Source organism: Protopterus annectens, chromosome 5.part0, assembly GCF_019279795.1.
Source record: "Protopterus annectens isolate FY-2018-M chromosome 5.part0, PAN1.0, whole genome shotgun sequence".
Classification (NCBI taxonomy): Eukaryota; Metazoa; Chordata; order Ceratodontiformes; family Protopteridae; genus Protopterus; species Protopterus annectens.
The window spans coordinates 1,127,711,795-1,127,726,198 of NC_056735.1; the positions used below are offsets into that span (position 1 = coordinate 1,127,711,795).

Here is a 14,404-nt window from a genome sequence, read left to right on the forward strand (position 1 = left end):
GTATATATATATATATATATATATATGTGTGTGTATATATATATATATATATATATACATATATATATATATATACACATATATGTATGGGGTTACCGTCAGAACATCGACAGACCATTTAATTGAAACCCATTTCACTGACAGACCATTTCACTGATAACTAGTAAATGCAGAATTTAAGGCAAATAGGGATTTGTCCCCCTCCCCAGTGTAGTGCGACCCTAGAGTTAGTATATATAGTTAGGGTGTGTGTGGGGGCACAGCCCCCCCCCCCACATCTGGGTGGGGGGTGGGGGAGAAGCCCCCCACCTATTTTTGTATAAATACTGTACTTTGTTGTTTTCTTTTAAACCAAAATAGGTGGGGGGTTGTGCCCCCCACACCCCAATTCTATATACTAACTCCAGGGTCGCACTACATTGTGGAGGGGGACAAATCCCTGTTATTTGCCTTAAATTCCTGCATTTACTAGTTGTCAGTGAAATGGGTGTCAATGAAATTGTCTATTTATAATATGGGAAGGGTGCTATTGTGACACACAGGTTCATCAGAGATTACTAGGCTAACGGCCTAAGAGCCCTTACAAGCCTAGCCATATTTATCTCTGGTTTCCCAATTTTCAGTAGCTAAGGTTGCACTTGAAGCGGGTCAGGGAAGGGCTTTGCTTCCAGTGAATGGGAAGCTTGTTCCAGAGAAGGCATAGTCTCTGTGGACACATCTCTCTCTCCAACTTGATTTATGTCAGAAGCCAGGTTAAAATCCCTGGAAAAAGTGACCCTCATGCAGTTTGATTTACAAATATGTAACATTTCCATCAGGGCCAGATTGGAGACTGCCCTGTAAGCCAGCCACAGATCACCCCTTAGTAGTCTGTAGGAGACGGAACACAGTGATAGGCCTTTCAGTCTATCTGTTTAGGACTTTTTCATACCCTGTATTTTCTTAGTAAGAAATCTCTGGGGTCACTGCAGCTTTGCAGATGTGGTTTGAGGTACATGCAAAAGGATGCAATATGCTTAATTATTGATCTGAGGGCTGAGTACAATGGAGTTATAATGTTGTTTGATCTGAATGACATTCCCTTACTTATGAGTTGTGCTACACAGAAAAACTTTCTCATCAGGTTGGCTACATGTTGGTCAAAGTTTAGATTAGTATCAACCTGAGTACCCAGATCATGTACCATTGGGTCTACTCATTCGGGGGTGCTGTCCGTTTAGTAATTAGCATAATAATCATGAATTTTTTGGCATTTGCTTTTAATCTGTGGCTCTGGCACTAGTCATTTGTCTATGTTAATCCCTTCTGCAGTATGTCAGTATCATTCGGGGATTCAGTGGTGGGCCCAGTATGCAGTCTTCCATGAACTTCGTTAGCTAAAGGCCATGCACATTTGCTTTGACTTATGAAAAATACCAGTGAGTAGAGGGCCTATTACAGAATCCTGTGGTATGCCGCTGGTGACTGGCCTCTTGTTAGAGGTGAATTCACCCGCTTTGACAGTGTCTCCTATCGGTGAGCCATTTTGGCTACCCACCTTGGTGATGCAGGGGTTTATTCCTAGTTGGAAGAGTTTCTCTATAATACTTGAGTGGAGGATTGTGTCATATGTTTTGGCCAGGTCAAGTTAAATGGCGCGCACAATCTTTCCCTCGATAGCCTTGGTGACCACCTAGAAGTAGTCAACCAGATTTAACAGACATGATCTACCCTTAACAAAACCAAACTGGGTTGAGTCGAGAGTCTGCAGTTTACCTATGTCCTTGTTAAGGTCCATGAAGATACTTTACATGGCCTTACAGATGAGGCTATTCAGGCTTATGGGTCTATATTTCCCAAAGTCAGTTGATTGTCCCCCCTTGTGTATAGGAATGACTGTTGCTGTACTCTGTTCCGCCGAAACATAGCCTGTCTGGAAGCTGTGAATCAATAAGGATCCAAGTGGGTCTGATAGGTCATGTTTTAATTTATTTAGGGGCCCATTGATGACATGATTTTAGCCTTAGAGAGCACAAGGTGACCTGGTGTCTTAAGATAATAGGCTGAGGAATGGTGGCAGGTACACTTTGGGGACTGACCGATGGGGGCAGGAAGGTGGAGTTTGATCCAAATCTGTCAGCTCGCAGGTTGGCTGTTTCCTCCTTTTGAGAGTATGGGTGGTGCCGTCGTCTGCGCATACCAAGATATTCCCCTTAAGATTTCGTACATAGTTAAATGCTTTGATTTTCCATGGCTAGGGAGGCTATTTTTGCTTCATAATTTGCTGTTGAGGACTTGACCAGATCTCGGATTTGTTAGCTTAGACTAGGAGGAATTTCTTCTTCTCGTAAAACTTTTCATAATGTGGATATAAAAATGTCTGGACACTGAACATAGGCATTTACTGATCATGCTCCAAGGATTACCCCAGAGCAGGCTTAACCTGCTTTTAACCTAAATGTTGGTATTTAAGATCAGGCATTTGTCCTTTACTCAGTGTGGTGTAGTCTTGGGCATGGTGTGTATAATATGCAGGGAGTGCAGAAGGAGGGGGCTTCTCCCCTGCAAATTTTTTTTTTTTTTTTTTTTTTTTTTTTTTAACCTGCATTTAGATGAAAAAGCAGGTTCAGTGATTTTAAACTTCAGTATTTTGGTCTGTGAATACTTTACTTGGCATTTTTATTTCAGGGCTATTGCCAATCTTCTTGGGACAAGAAAACTCAAAGGTTTTTGGTGCTCTAAATTTAAATTTATTTATTTATTTTATTTTTTTTATGTGGGGCTCTTTCTGCTTCAGCTCCTGGCAGTGTGTGTGGAACATGCCCTTAAGCATTGAAAAGTCTGTGATATCTTAGCAGCTTAGGCTACTGCAACTCTGTATCAGAACGTCTACTGTTATGGTACATTTTGCTTACGCAGTTGTACTTTCTCATGAATTTTTGCTTTATACTTGTGTTTGTACTCTAGTAATGGACTTGCATCCTATCCAGAACTGGTTCCTGACTTATGTCACTTATTTACCAGGATAGGCTTCATCTACCTGTAACAAGAATTGGATAAAGCTGGTTTTGAAATGAATTCATGGATAGATTATCTACTACTACCATCAGTGCGCATATTTTTTTGCCTGTTAGTGTGATATGTAAAGATTAATGCCTTTGTATGCAGATTTGGTTTGAACTGCACAATCCTCTTAGAGGTACATCGAATTCCTGTACTGATTATTTTTTTTTCTGTCTAGGGTTTGAATGCTGCTCTTTTCTGTGACAATAAGGATCCACGTACCTTTGTGTCCTTGGTGCCTACTTCTGCTCACACTGGAGATGGTATGGGTAATCTCATTGGCTTGTTGGTTGAGTTAACACAGTCGTTATTGGCCAAGCGACTAGCTTATTGCAAAGAACTTAGGGCACAAGTTATGGAGGTATGTTTCATCTGATTTACATTCCTTTACTGTTGTAGCCATTTCTTGCTTTTTGGTAATTGAGCATTTTTATTTCCTGTAATAGGAATGTATATGACTGTAAGTCAGAAACCTATGAACCTGTATGAGTGGATGGGAAATAGGAAATTCACCCCGGGATCACTTCTGTGGCTCTGCTTGACAGGGGCACAGGTAAATAATTTTCTTGGGTGGTGAAAGCCAGGGTACCTGTTTTGCTAGGCTTATATAGGCCCTAGGGCCAGTAGCCTAGTACCTGCCTAGGAAAATCTGAAGTAAGATACAAAGTGTTATAAGCACACAACTGGAAATGAGCACGACACAAAAAGATGTTCGTGTTTCACTGTTGCAGTTATCACATTTGGGTTATCCCTGCCATGGTTGACCCTCAGTTGGCCTGAATACCAGTAACTTAGTATTTTTGCATTGGTTGCCGTCACTCCAGGACTTATGTCATGTTATCAATGATAAAAAAAATAAGGCAGCCGACGCCATTACATCAGTCTTTCTTGCCGAGGAGCCAGAAGCAGAAGCTGTTTGCACAAGTGCCAGTTGGCCACTACCTGAGTTTTCGTTTCCGAACTGAAGTTGAAGTCTTCTAAAGCTAAGTACCCTGTTAGGGATCCTTTTTTTCTTGCTCTAACCGATGTCAGAAAAAGTTAACAATTGCTTCGCCTGTGGAAGGCAAGTACCACATCAAGACTTTGATTCTTACTGCGTCACTTACTTAGGCCCTGACCATGACATCATCCGTTGTCGCTTTTGTACTTTGTTCAACGCCAGAACTATACTTCATCGGGCCCTTATTGTAGCTAGATATTTTCGCTGTCAGTCCTCGAATTCTGATAAGGCTTCAGTAAGCCATCCGACAGCAGATCTTCCCGAAAAATGCAAGGATAAAGACAGAGACCACACAGGTCCAAAACTACCGATGACGCTTCCATTAAGCTAGTCGTTAGTTCTCCGGTCCTCAGTGAGGTGCTTTCGCAGCCCCTGATGCCCGTTGCTGTGAATTCACAGGCCGCTGCAGAGACCCTTTTGGAGTCCGGTATGCCGTGAGAATCTTAATCGATTAAGGATCCTGCAGGATGTATCTAACTTGGATGGGTCCGTAGCAGCTGCGCAGGCACCGGTTTCCGTGGAAGTACTTCTCACTACCGATTCTCAACACAGACCGACCTCTTTCACATCTACCGTTTTTTTCGAAAACTGTAGAGGTTCTAAGAACCGGGGTACGAAACACACCCAAGAAACCGACGACCCAATCTCAGGCACTTCCTTGCCTCAGTCTCAAATGCTTAAAATGGCGGAAGGCCTTATAATGCTTATCAGGGGAAGCCAGGCTACCCCTTCCAAAAGAAAAAAAGATTTGTCCCCAGTAGTTTTAGCTGAACAGGAGTCTGATGACTCTGATGCATCTGAATATGAAGATATGCAACCCCTCTCTGCTTATGAGGATTCTGATGCAGAGGAATCCATTCCTTCAGCCTCTTCACCAGAGGACTTTTCCTTTGGGGAAACCTTACATACTTTAAGGGAGCATTTCCAGTGGGAATGTCAGGCCTACCCTCAGTCTAAAAAGAGACTCAGGGAATTCTTAGATCTTCCACAGCACAGACCTCTGGCCATTCTTCCTGTCCTGGATGGTTGTGGATGATGTTTTTATGGAATCCAGTTTGACTCCTGACACCCTCCTTCCTGCTCCAAGGAAATCTGACAGGTACTATAGAGTCCCTGACCCTCACAAATTTGTTTTCAAAAATCCTACTGCTGACTTCGAGGTTCTCTCTCAAGGACCTTAAAGAATTAAAGCAACTTCTGATACGAACCCACCCCCTCAGACAGGGATTCCCGAGCATTAGACAGATGGGGTAAAAAACGTATACACCTGTGCTACTCTTGCTATTAGAGCACTAAATTGTCATTTCCATATGCTGAAATATCAGCAACATACCATGGAACTCGAACAAAAAATGTCGTCTTTTCCTGCTTGTGCAGAAAATAGAGTTGCAAGAGTTAATGCCTTCTGCAAGTCAAGTAACTAAGCACACCTTAGTGTGGTTTTGTTGCCCTAGAAGCATCTGGAAAGACAGCAGTCACTGGTTTTCTGTCCTTAGAAGGCATGCTTGGCCTAAGGAACAGCCCTTGCCAGACCATGTCAAATCCAAGTTATTGGACACACCCTTGCACAAAGACAACTTATTTGGTACCAAGACAGAGAGAGGTGGTCTTAAAAAGATGGAAGAAAAAGCTAAATCTATGCAGACAGTTGAAGACTTCTTACAGGTCCAGCCACCAAGGTTCAGTAGGCATTGCTCTTCCAAGCACTGGTCCTTTCCTGCCCCCACCAGGTCAGCTCAGCCCAGACCCTAAGGAAGCAGGCCTCCCAGACAACAGCCCCAGGGATTGCAGAGATCTAAGCAGTGGAATTCCTCCTCTTCAAAACCAGGGAGTGCTAAGCCACCCCCTCATGGTAAGAACTCACAATGACTTTCTACTTCTACCCCTCCCTCTGCCCACCTGCTCTTGCCCCAGGAGGAAAACTCTCCTTCCATGCAAGCACCTGGGCCACTATTACCAACTACCACTGGGTCCTCAACGTAGTGTCCCAGGGGTGCAAACTTTATTTCCACACACTACCCAACCCCAAAAGGGTTCCCAGATCTTCCCCTAAACCAGTGGGCAGAGGCCAAAAAGCAAGTCCTTTCCCTGCTGTTTGCAAGGGCAATAGAGCATGTTCCTGCAGAACAGACAGGCCAAGGCTTCTACTCCAGACTCATCCTGCTACCCAGAAAAGAAGGCACCTGGTGCCCCTTCCTCGATCTACCCATTCTAAACACTTTTCTGGTGATACCAAAATTCAGAATGCTCACCCTTCAGCAGCTTCTGCCTATGCTCTCCAAGGATTCTTGGTTAGCCACCCTAGACGTAAAAGAGACCTACTTACACAGAGCATCCGAGCTACATGCACTAATGGCTGTAGAGCCCTTCATCATTTTCCATGCTGACCTACCTGGACCTGGGTCTTAACCCATCCTTCATGCCAAATGTGTCCATTGTGGTTCTCAACCAATCCATTAATTTGCCCATCTTTTTCCCTAACCCACAAAACAAGGGGGAAAGGATTCTGCGCACGCTAGATCTGCACAGACAGCTCAGATTCTTCCTAGACAGGACTAAATCATTTAGAAAGACTGATTAGTTTTGACGCAGGAGCAGAGGGCAAGGCTATATCCAAGCAAGCCATTTCCATAGCACACTGCATCCATTTCTGCTATAAGCAACACGGGAAACCTCCCCCCAAGAGGGTCAGGACACATTCTACCAGAGCAACCTCCACTTTTGCAGCTTTCCTCAGAGGGGTCCCCACCAAGGACATCCTGGTGGCTGCAACATGGACATCTGTTCATACCTTCAAACATTATCACCTGCTTATCTTCTCCAAATCCAGGGCAGGCTTTGCCACCACAGTCTTGCAGGGCATCCTAGCCAGCCCCCAGTCTTCTTGACTGTCTCCACCCTTTTCTTCAGCTTTGGGAATCAACCCACATTTGATGACTGCAGCAGTGAAACACGAATAACATAGTACAGTTGTGTACACTTAACATAAATGTAAATGTTCAAGTGTATTCACTGTTGCAGTCCTGGTTTCCCTTCCTCCATCCCCCTTGTCTCTCTCTCAATATCTCTCTCTCTCTCTCCTTACAAGGAATTTATAGTATTTACTTTCTACTGGTGTTGTTCTTCCATCATAACTTAGCTCCCTCTTGGGGGCTCCTTACAGGGCAAGAAAAACTGATGTAATGGCGTTGGCTGCCTTATTTTATACCACTGACGACCTGACATCAGCCCTGGAGCAATGGCAACCAACGCAGAAATACTAAGCCTCTGGTATTTGGGCCAACTGAGGGCTACCCTAGCAGGGATAACTCAAATGTGATGACTGCAACAGTAAATACTCTAACATCTACATTTATGGTAAGTATACACAACTGTACTTTTTCATGAGAGAGGATTCAAAAACTTTCTCTGTAAACTGCCGACTTCAGAAATTGGAAATTATTATCCTAGAAATGTTTTGGTTGGAGACCATTCTTTCCCTCTCTCCTGGTCATTTGCCATCCCTGTCCATGTAGAACCTGTGGTCAGGTATACAAAAGTGATGGCTTAAAAATTTTTTTAACTAAGTACAATTGTTTTGATTAGCAGAATGTGCTCTTTTCTTAAGTAGTCTGTTTACTGACTGTTATCTGACCACAGCAGGTAGTGAATCCTCTGTGACAGAATTAACTCTTTTACACAGAGGAATGGCCCAGGGAGTGAAACCTGGGGGTACACTGCTGGTAGCAGGTCTTTCAGAGTAAGTAGAACCACCCACCCTATTTTCCTTAATTCTGTTTGTGTATCAGTTTGCTATGTTTAGGTTTGCATAAGGATTTATGTTTAACTGGGACAGTTTGTGTTGGATGCTGTCAAACACCTTTGCAGGGTCTAAACATGCACTGTGTACTGATGTGCCCTCATCCATTGCTTCATTAAATTTTTGAAGAAGTCGACAGGGATAAGTAGGTAGGATCTTCCTTAATGAATCCAAGCTAGCTTAGATCAAGAGTTTGTAGTCCATATTTATTCCACATTTGTTTTTGTAACTTTACAGATGAGGCTGGGAAGTCTTATGGGTCTATAATTACCTGGGTCAGTTGAAGGCCTTATTTGTGCTCAGGGCTTACTTGTTGTTGATGTTCTTCGTGTTTCACTGTTGCAGTCATCACATTTGGGTTATCTGCCTGCAGGTATCCCTCAGCCAGCCTGAATACCAAAGTCTTGGAATTTCTGTGACGGATGCTGTCGCTTCTTCCATGACGTCAGGTCGTCAGGGGTGTAAAACATGCAGCCGATGCCATTACATCAGCCTTTCTTGCAGTGCGGTGCCCGAAGCAAAAGCAGTTTGCAAGTGCCAGTCAGCCGACTCCTGAAATTTTCGTTTTCGAGTTTCAGACCTGAAGTTTTCTAAAAGATAAGTACCCCGTTGGAGATCCTTTTTTCTCGCTCTAACCAATGTCAGAAAAAATTAATAATTGTCTTGCGTGTGGAAAACAAATACCTCATAGAGATTGACGTTCTTACTGCATCACCTGTTTAGGCCTAGACCACGGCATCCCTCGCTGTCGGTTTTGTGCCTTGTTCAATGCCCGAACTATTCGTCGTCAGGCTATTTTTGTAGCTAAATACTTTCACTCTTGATCTCCGTACTCTGAAATGGCTTCGTTAAGCTATCCGACTACCGATCTTCTGAAAAAACCGCAAGGATAAAGATAGAGAACAGACAGCATAGGTCCAAAACTGCCGACAACTCTTCCGTTAAGCTAGTCGCCAGTCTGCCAGTACTGAGGGAGGCACTTTTGCAGCCCCTGATACCCTCTTCTACAGATCCGCAGGCCTCTACTGAGACCCATTTGGAGTCCAGTATGCCGCGAGATGCTTCTTCGACTGTGGAACCTGCATATGTCTCTACCTTGGATGAGTCCGGAGCCACTGTGCAGGCACCGACTTCTGAGGGTGTGTTCAGGTCTACTGATTTTCATGTTAAACTGACGACTGTTTCAAGCCAAAAATACCGAATTCCTCAGGCCTAAAGTTCACACTACGCCTAGGAAACCGACGACCAAAGCGCATTCTCAGGCCCACATGCTTCAAAAACAAATGATTAGAATGGCTGAAGACCTTATTACTTGAATTAGGGAAGCCAGCTTTCCCCCTACAAGAGACCTAGAACTGAATTTCATTTGATTCTTCTGATCAGGAATCTGATATCTCTGTTCCTTCTGACTACCTGGACATACCCTTATCTAACTATGAGGATTCTGATGCAGAGGATTCTGATGCAGAGGATTCCATTCCCTCTGCTTACCCTCCGGAAGATTTTTCTTTTGGTGAAATGTTGCAAACCCTTAGAGAGCATTTCCACTGGGAAAGTCAGGACTATTCTCAGTCCAAAAAGAGACTCAGGGAATATTTAAACTTGCCTCAGCACAGGCTTCTAGCTGTCCCTCCTGTTCTGGAAATTGTAGAGGTTTTCTTGGAATCCTGACTTACCCCGGATACTTTGCCTCCAGCTCCCAGGAAACCTGACAGGTACTATAGAGCACCTGACTCTCTCAAATTCTTTTTTAAGAGTTTTACTGCGGATCCAGAGACCATTTCCCAAGGACCAAAAGGTATTAAGGCTACTACTGCCAAAAATCCTTCTGACAAGGATTCTAGGGCTTTAGATGGGGTAAGAAGGTATACACCTCTGCTACTCTGGCCATTGGGGCTTTAAATTGCCAGTTTCATATGTTACAAAGTATCAGCAGCATATTATGGGGCTAATTAAACAGAAAATTATGTTGATTCCTGACTCTGCAGAACACAAAGATTTACAAGAGCTAATGCATTCTGCTGACCAAGTTGGTAAACATACTTTGTAGAGTGGTTTTGATGCTTTAGAAGCATCTTGCATGGCTGCTGTCACTGGATCTGTACTTAGAAGGCATTCTTGGCTTAAGGAACACAACTTGCCAGATCATGTAAAAGCAAAATTGCTGGATGCGCCCTTAAAACAAGAGCGCCTATTTGGCTGTAAAGCAGTAGTAGTCCTGAAAAGGATGGAGGAAAAAGCTAAATCTATGCAAACTGTTAGATTTCTTACAAGTACCGCCGCATACATTCAGTAGGCATTGGCCTTCAAAAAACTGGTCCTTTCCAGTCCCTTCCAGGCCTTCTCAGTCCAAACCTAGGGGCAGCAGACCACCGAAACTTCAGTCTCATGTTATGCACAGATCTAAGTGGCGGGGTGCTCCCACATCCAAAGCAGGGAGTACTAAGCCAACCCCTATGGTAAAATTGCACAATGACTTATCCTTAACTCCTCCAAGCCTTGCTCAACTACTTGCACCCTGGAGGAAAGCTCGCCGTGCATGCAAAAAACTGGGAATACATTACCCAAGACAAATGTGTTTTAAACATTGTTTTCCCTAGGATACAGATTCCACTACCACACACTCCCAACCCTAAGTGGATGGTCAGACCTCCCCCCAAACCAGTGGACGGAGGCCCAAAAGCAAGTACTCTCTCTCCTCAGCACCAAGGCTATTCAACCTGTCCCAGCAGAACAAAGGGGACAAGGCTTTTATTCAAAGCTTTTATTCAAGACTGTTCCTGGTTCCCAGAAAAGAAAACTCCTGGCATCCTAACCTGGATTTGTCTATTCTCAACACCTTTCTGGTGGTTCCAAAATTCATGCTAACTCACCAACAGCTGCTTCCTGTGCTAGTCAAGGATTCCTGGCCTGCAACCCTAGACTTAAAAGAAGCTTACCTGCAGTGGCGGCTGGTGACCAAATCAAAGGGGGGCTGCAGGAGACAGCTGAATGGGTGGGGTCACTGGGAAGGGGTGTGGCCAACTAGAAAGGGGAGGAGCTATGCTCAAAACCACAAAAACTAACTTTAAAAATATGCTGCCCTGGGTGGCAAACCATCATTATGAGAGTCCAATCAAGACAAAAATAAGTGTAGAAGAATAAAAATATTTCAATGCATTGGCTGCATGACACATTACTTAATATCTAGATGGAAACAAAAGATTGTGAGGCATGAAAAAATAAATTACTTTTTAAATACATTACTGGAATGCCAGTCAAAATCAAGTACAAGAAAAAACAGAAGCACTCACCTCAAACCACTTCTCCTTGCACTGCAGTTCTAATTATAATTTATATTCAGCTTTATTAAAGTACCAAGTAACATGCTGAAAGTAGAAATCTCTGTGATGCCCCTACTTGTAAAAATGTTTCTTATCCAAAAAAGACCTGCTACCTGACAACTATCTACTTGTTTCATGGGGAAAACATGTAAGTAAAAAATGAAAAGCAAACAAGAAACAAGCTCAAGATACATTGCTTAAAGGATTACTGTACAGGTTATGGACCACACATGATCATTGGCATTCTGTTTAGTTTACGGGTAAAGTCTGTAGAGATGACTGGAAGTCTCCAACAAGTGTAATGAGCTTTTTAAAATAATGGAATCCTGTCCTTTAATACCCAAGGCTTATACATTATCTAGTCAAGTATTCTCTGCATGGCAACAACAGAAAGGCTTTCAATGTTGGCAGTTCTTTAACAGTATGCTTATTAAAGCTTACTTGCATCTTACGATCTCAGACAAGCTTACCTTATGGTCGTTAAAGCATTGCACAGAGCAACAGGCACTTTGAGTAATAAGCATAAATCAACAGTACAAAAATATGACAGAAACCAGACCTTTCTGCAAAATCAAGGACAGATGAAAATCCACTGTAGTACTTGTGTCTACCTTAGATAGGGAGGACACACTGCACATTTACACTGCATAACTACTCCTTGCCTTGCTTGTACACATCCAGAGTCACTACATGGTGGAGTGGGGTGCAACAAGTATGTCACAATTTGAAATGTCTCTGGCTGACTGACGGCCCTGACACATTTGTCATACCTCTCAACCTCAGAGCAAGAAATCTGGACAAAGCCATACACAGAAGTGGGACAAATGCCCAAAAATAAGGACAGTTTTTAAATATTGCTCTAATAAACTTAGAAAGATAATAGGTTTTGCATTAGTATGACTTTTCTGAAGGGTATAAAATCTGAAACTCAAATGTCTGTCATTATTTTCTAACTACAATCTTTAGTGATTTGTCACTAATTTGCCAAAAAACACAATTTTATGAAAAATGGACCAAATGTGATGCAAAAATATAAAATAGCCACACAATACAGCTGGGAACCTGTCAAAGAAGGGACACTTTAACATTAGTAATGCTAACTTGAACAGCTGACAAAATAAATGAATCTACATGCATTTCAAGTAATCTATAACTGATTATTACAGGTATTTCCTAATTGTAAACCCTCCATGTTTTCTTCCAAAATTGCTATTTTGCGGAGGGATTATTAGGGGGAAGAGCAACATTTTGAGCCAAAATCTAGGACAGTTGAGAGGTTGGCTGTGCCTAATTCTATAAAGCAATTTACTGAACAAGGCCAAATATATTGGGGGAACATATAAACAGTACTAAAAATTGCTCTTGTATAAATTGAGACAGTTGATAGAATAACAGTTAACTTTAGCATGCATTTTTCTGAAGGTTATGAAGTCTGAAACTCATTAGTTTCAAAGTGTTTCATTATTTAGTGTCTTCATTTCTAAATGATTTGCCAGAAAACTACAAATTTTATGAAGAACAAATCAAAAATAAGAAGCAAAAATCTATTCATTCTTTGAAAATCTGGACAGTTGGGAGGTATAGTTCAGATGGGCCTGTCTGAGTTTGCTGCCCTCCCCCCCCCTGACAAAATCATGGTTGAATGGAGCCTCTGCAGCCATTCCAATGAACCATTACTTGGCTATTTCACTCCATTTACTTATAAACACTAATGTGCATACTGCTTTACTTCTATGATGAGTTGGACTTCATTTGAAAGTTTTATTTTGTATTTTACAGCACAAACACTAAGTCATCTACTAAACAAAGCAATGCAGTCTCACAATGAAAACTTGGCATTAAAACTTCTCTGCCCTTGAAACTCACATTCATTGAAACAGTATTGAAACCCACATTCAAAGAAAATACATTTTGCCATTGGCAGATAAAAGATTAATTTTGGGCTGTTTTCAAATCATAGGCCCCTTGCATATGAAACATACATGTGCTCTTTGATACACCTTCCTCATTGTACTAAATTATATTCCTTGTACAATATATTACAGTTAGAGGGCGTTTTAAATTTGTTTTGAACATTTTTCCAGTAAGCAATGAAACAAAATGCATGCACCCATAATGTCAAAACTGCCCAGTTCAGAACATTTATCATAAAAGTCTACTCAGACTTCCACAGTCCACCATTATCAGTAAATATGCACAATTCTACAGTCCACCACTATCAGTAAATATGCACAATTCTACAGTCCACCATTATCAGTAAATATGCACTATTCTACACAGTCCATTATCAGTAAATATGCACTATCTCTGAAGAAGTAAAAGTCATCTAAATAATTCCACATTAAAGAAATCTATAACTAATGAAGAGGTTGCTGCCAGCAAACACCTTTATATTTCATGGTTTCATCGAAAAATAAAGTGCCTGTTGCCCCTCAGGAATAAACTGCCTATATTACATTAAAAAAATGATAAGCTAGTAATATTGCAAGAGGAAATGGATGGCAAACTGATAACGGACTCATAGTTAGTATCTTCACCAAGGAGAACATTCTCAGTACGGCAGCATCCACCCCTTGTGGGAGTAGAACCCACAGCCTTCTGCATCAAAGGCAAGTACACAACCTGTTGTGCTATTAACAAGGCAAACGAACTTCACTTAAGCAACACCAAACTTCTGTTCCCCTGCAGCTCTCAGCTCCTTGTAAAATCTACTCAATACTCAACTTCGCAGCACAAGAAAACTGGAGAGAGCCAAAATGTATTGGGGGGGGGGGGGTCAAAAGCCCAAAAACCAGGGACACAAACATTGCTTGTATAATCTTGGAAAGTTGCTAGAACCATACATTTTACTGCCAAGCTCCCTGTGCAAAACAGTCAAAGCAACATACCACTACGCCAAATCATCTGCTTTGTAAAAGAGGAAGACTGAAACTTAAATGGCTGTCATTTAGTGAATTCCGTTCTCACCATAGCTGTCAACCCCTTAGTACAAAACACCTGGACAAACCCAGTAATGAGGGAATACAGCCCTCAAACATTGTGAATTCAGTTCTTGCCATAGCTGTCAACCTTAACACAAAAAACCTGGACGAAGCCAATAATGGGGGAATACAGTCCCAAAAATAGGAACAAAATTCAAATATTCATCTTATAAACTTAGAAAATTACTAGAATAAAAGGTTGTGTTACGGTTGTGTTACTATGTATTTTCTGAAGATCATGAAGTCTGAAATTCAAATG

General features: G+C 42.1%; 1 protein-coding gene across 2 annotated transcripts in view; it reads left to right on the top strand.

The window, feature by feature from the left end:
• Positions 1–14,404, top strand: part of EIF5B (eukaryotic translation initiation factor 5B) — a 3,606,765-nt gene that overhangs the window by 2,206,128 nt on the left and 1,386,233 nt on the right. For both annotated transcript variants that reach the window (XM_044070982.1, XM_044070983.1), the window contains one exon: positions 3,221–3,403. In XM_044070982.1, coding sequence (XP_043926917.1) covers positions 3,221–3,403 — 183 coding nt within the window. The remainder of the gene's footprint in view (positions 1–3,220; positions 3,404–14,404) is intronic.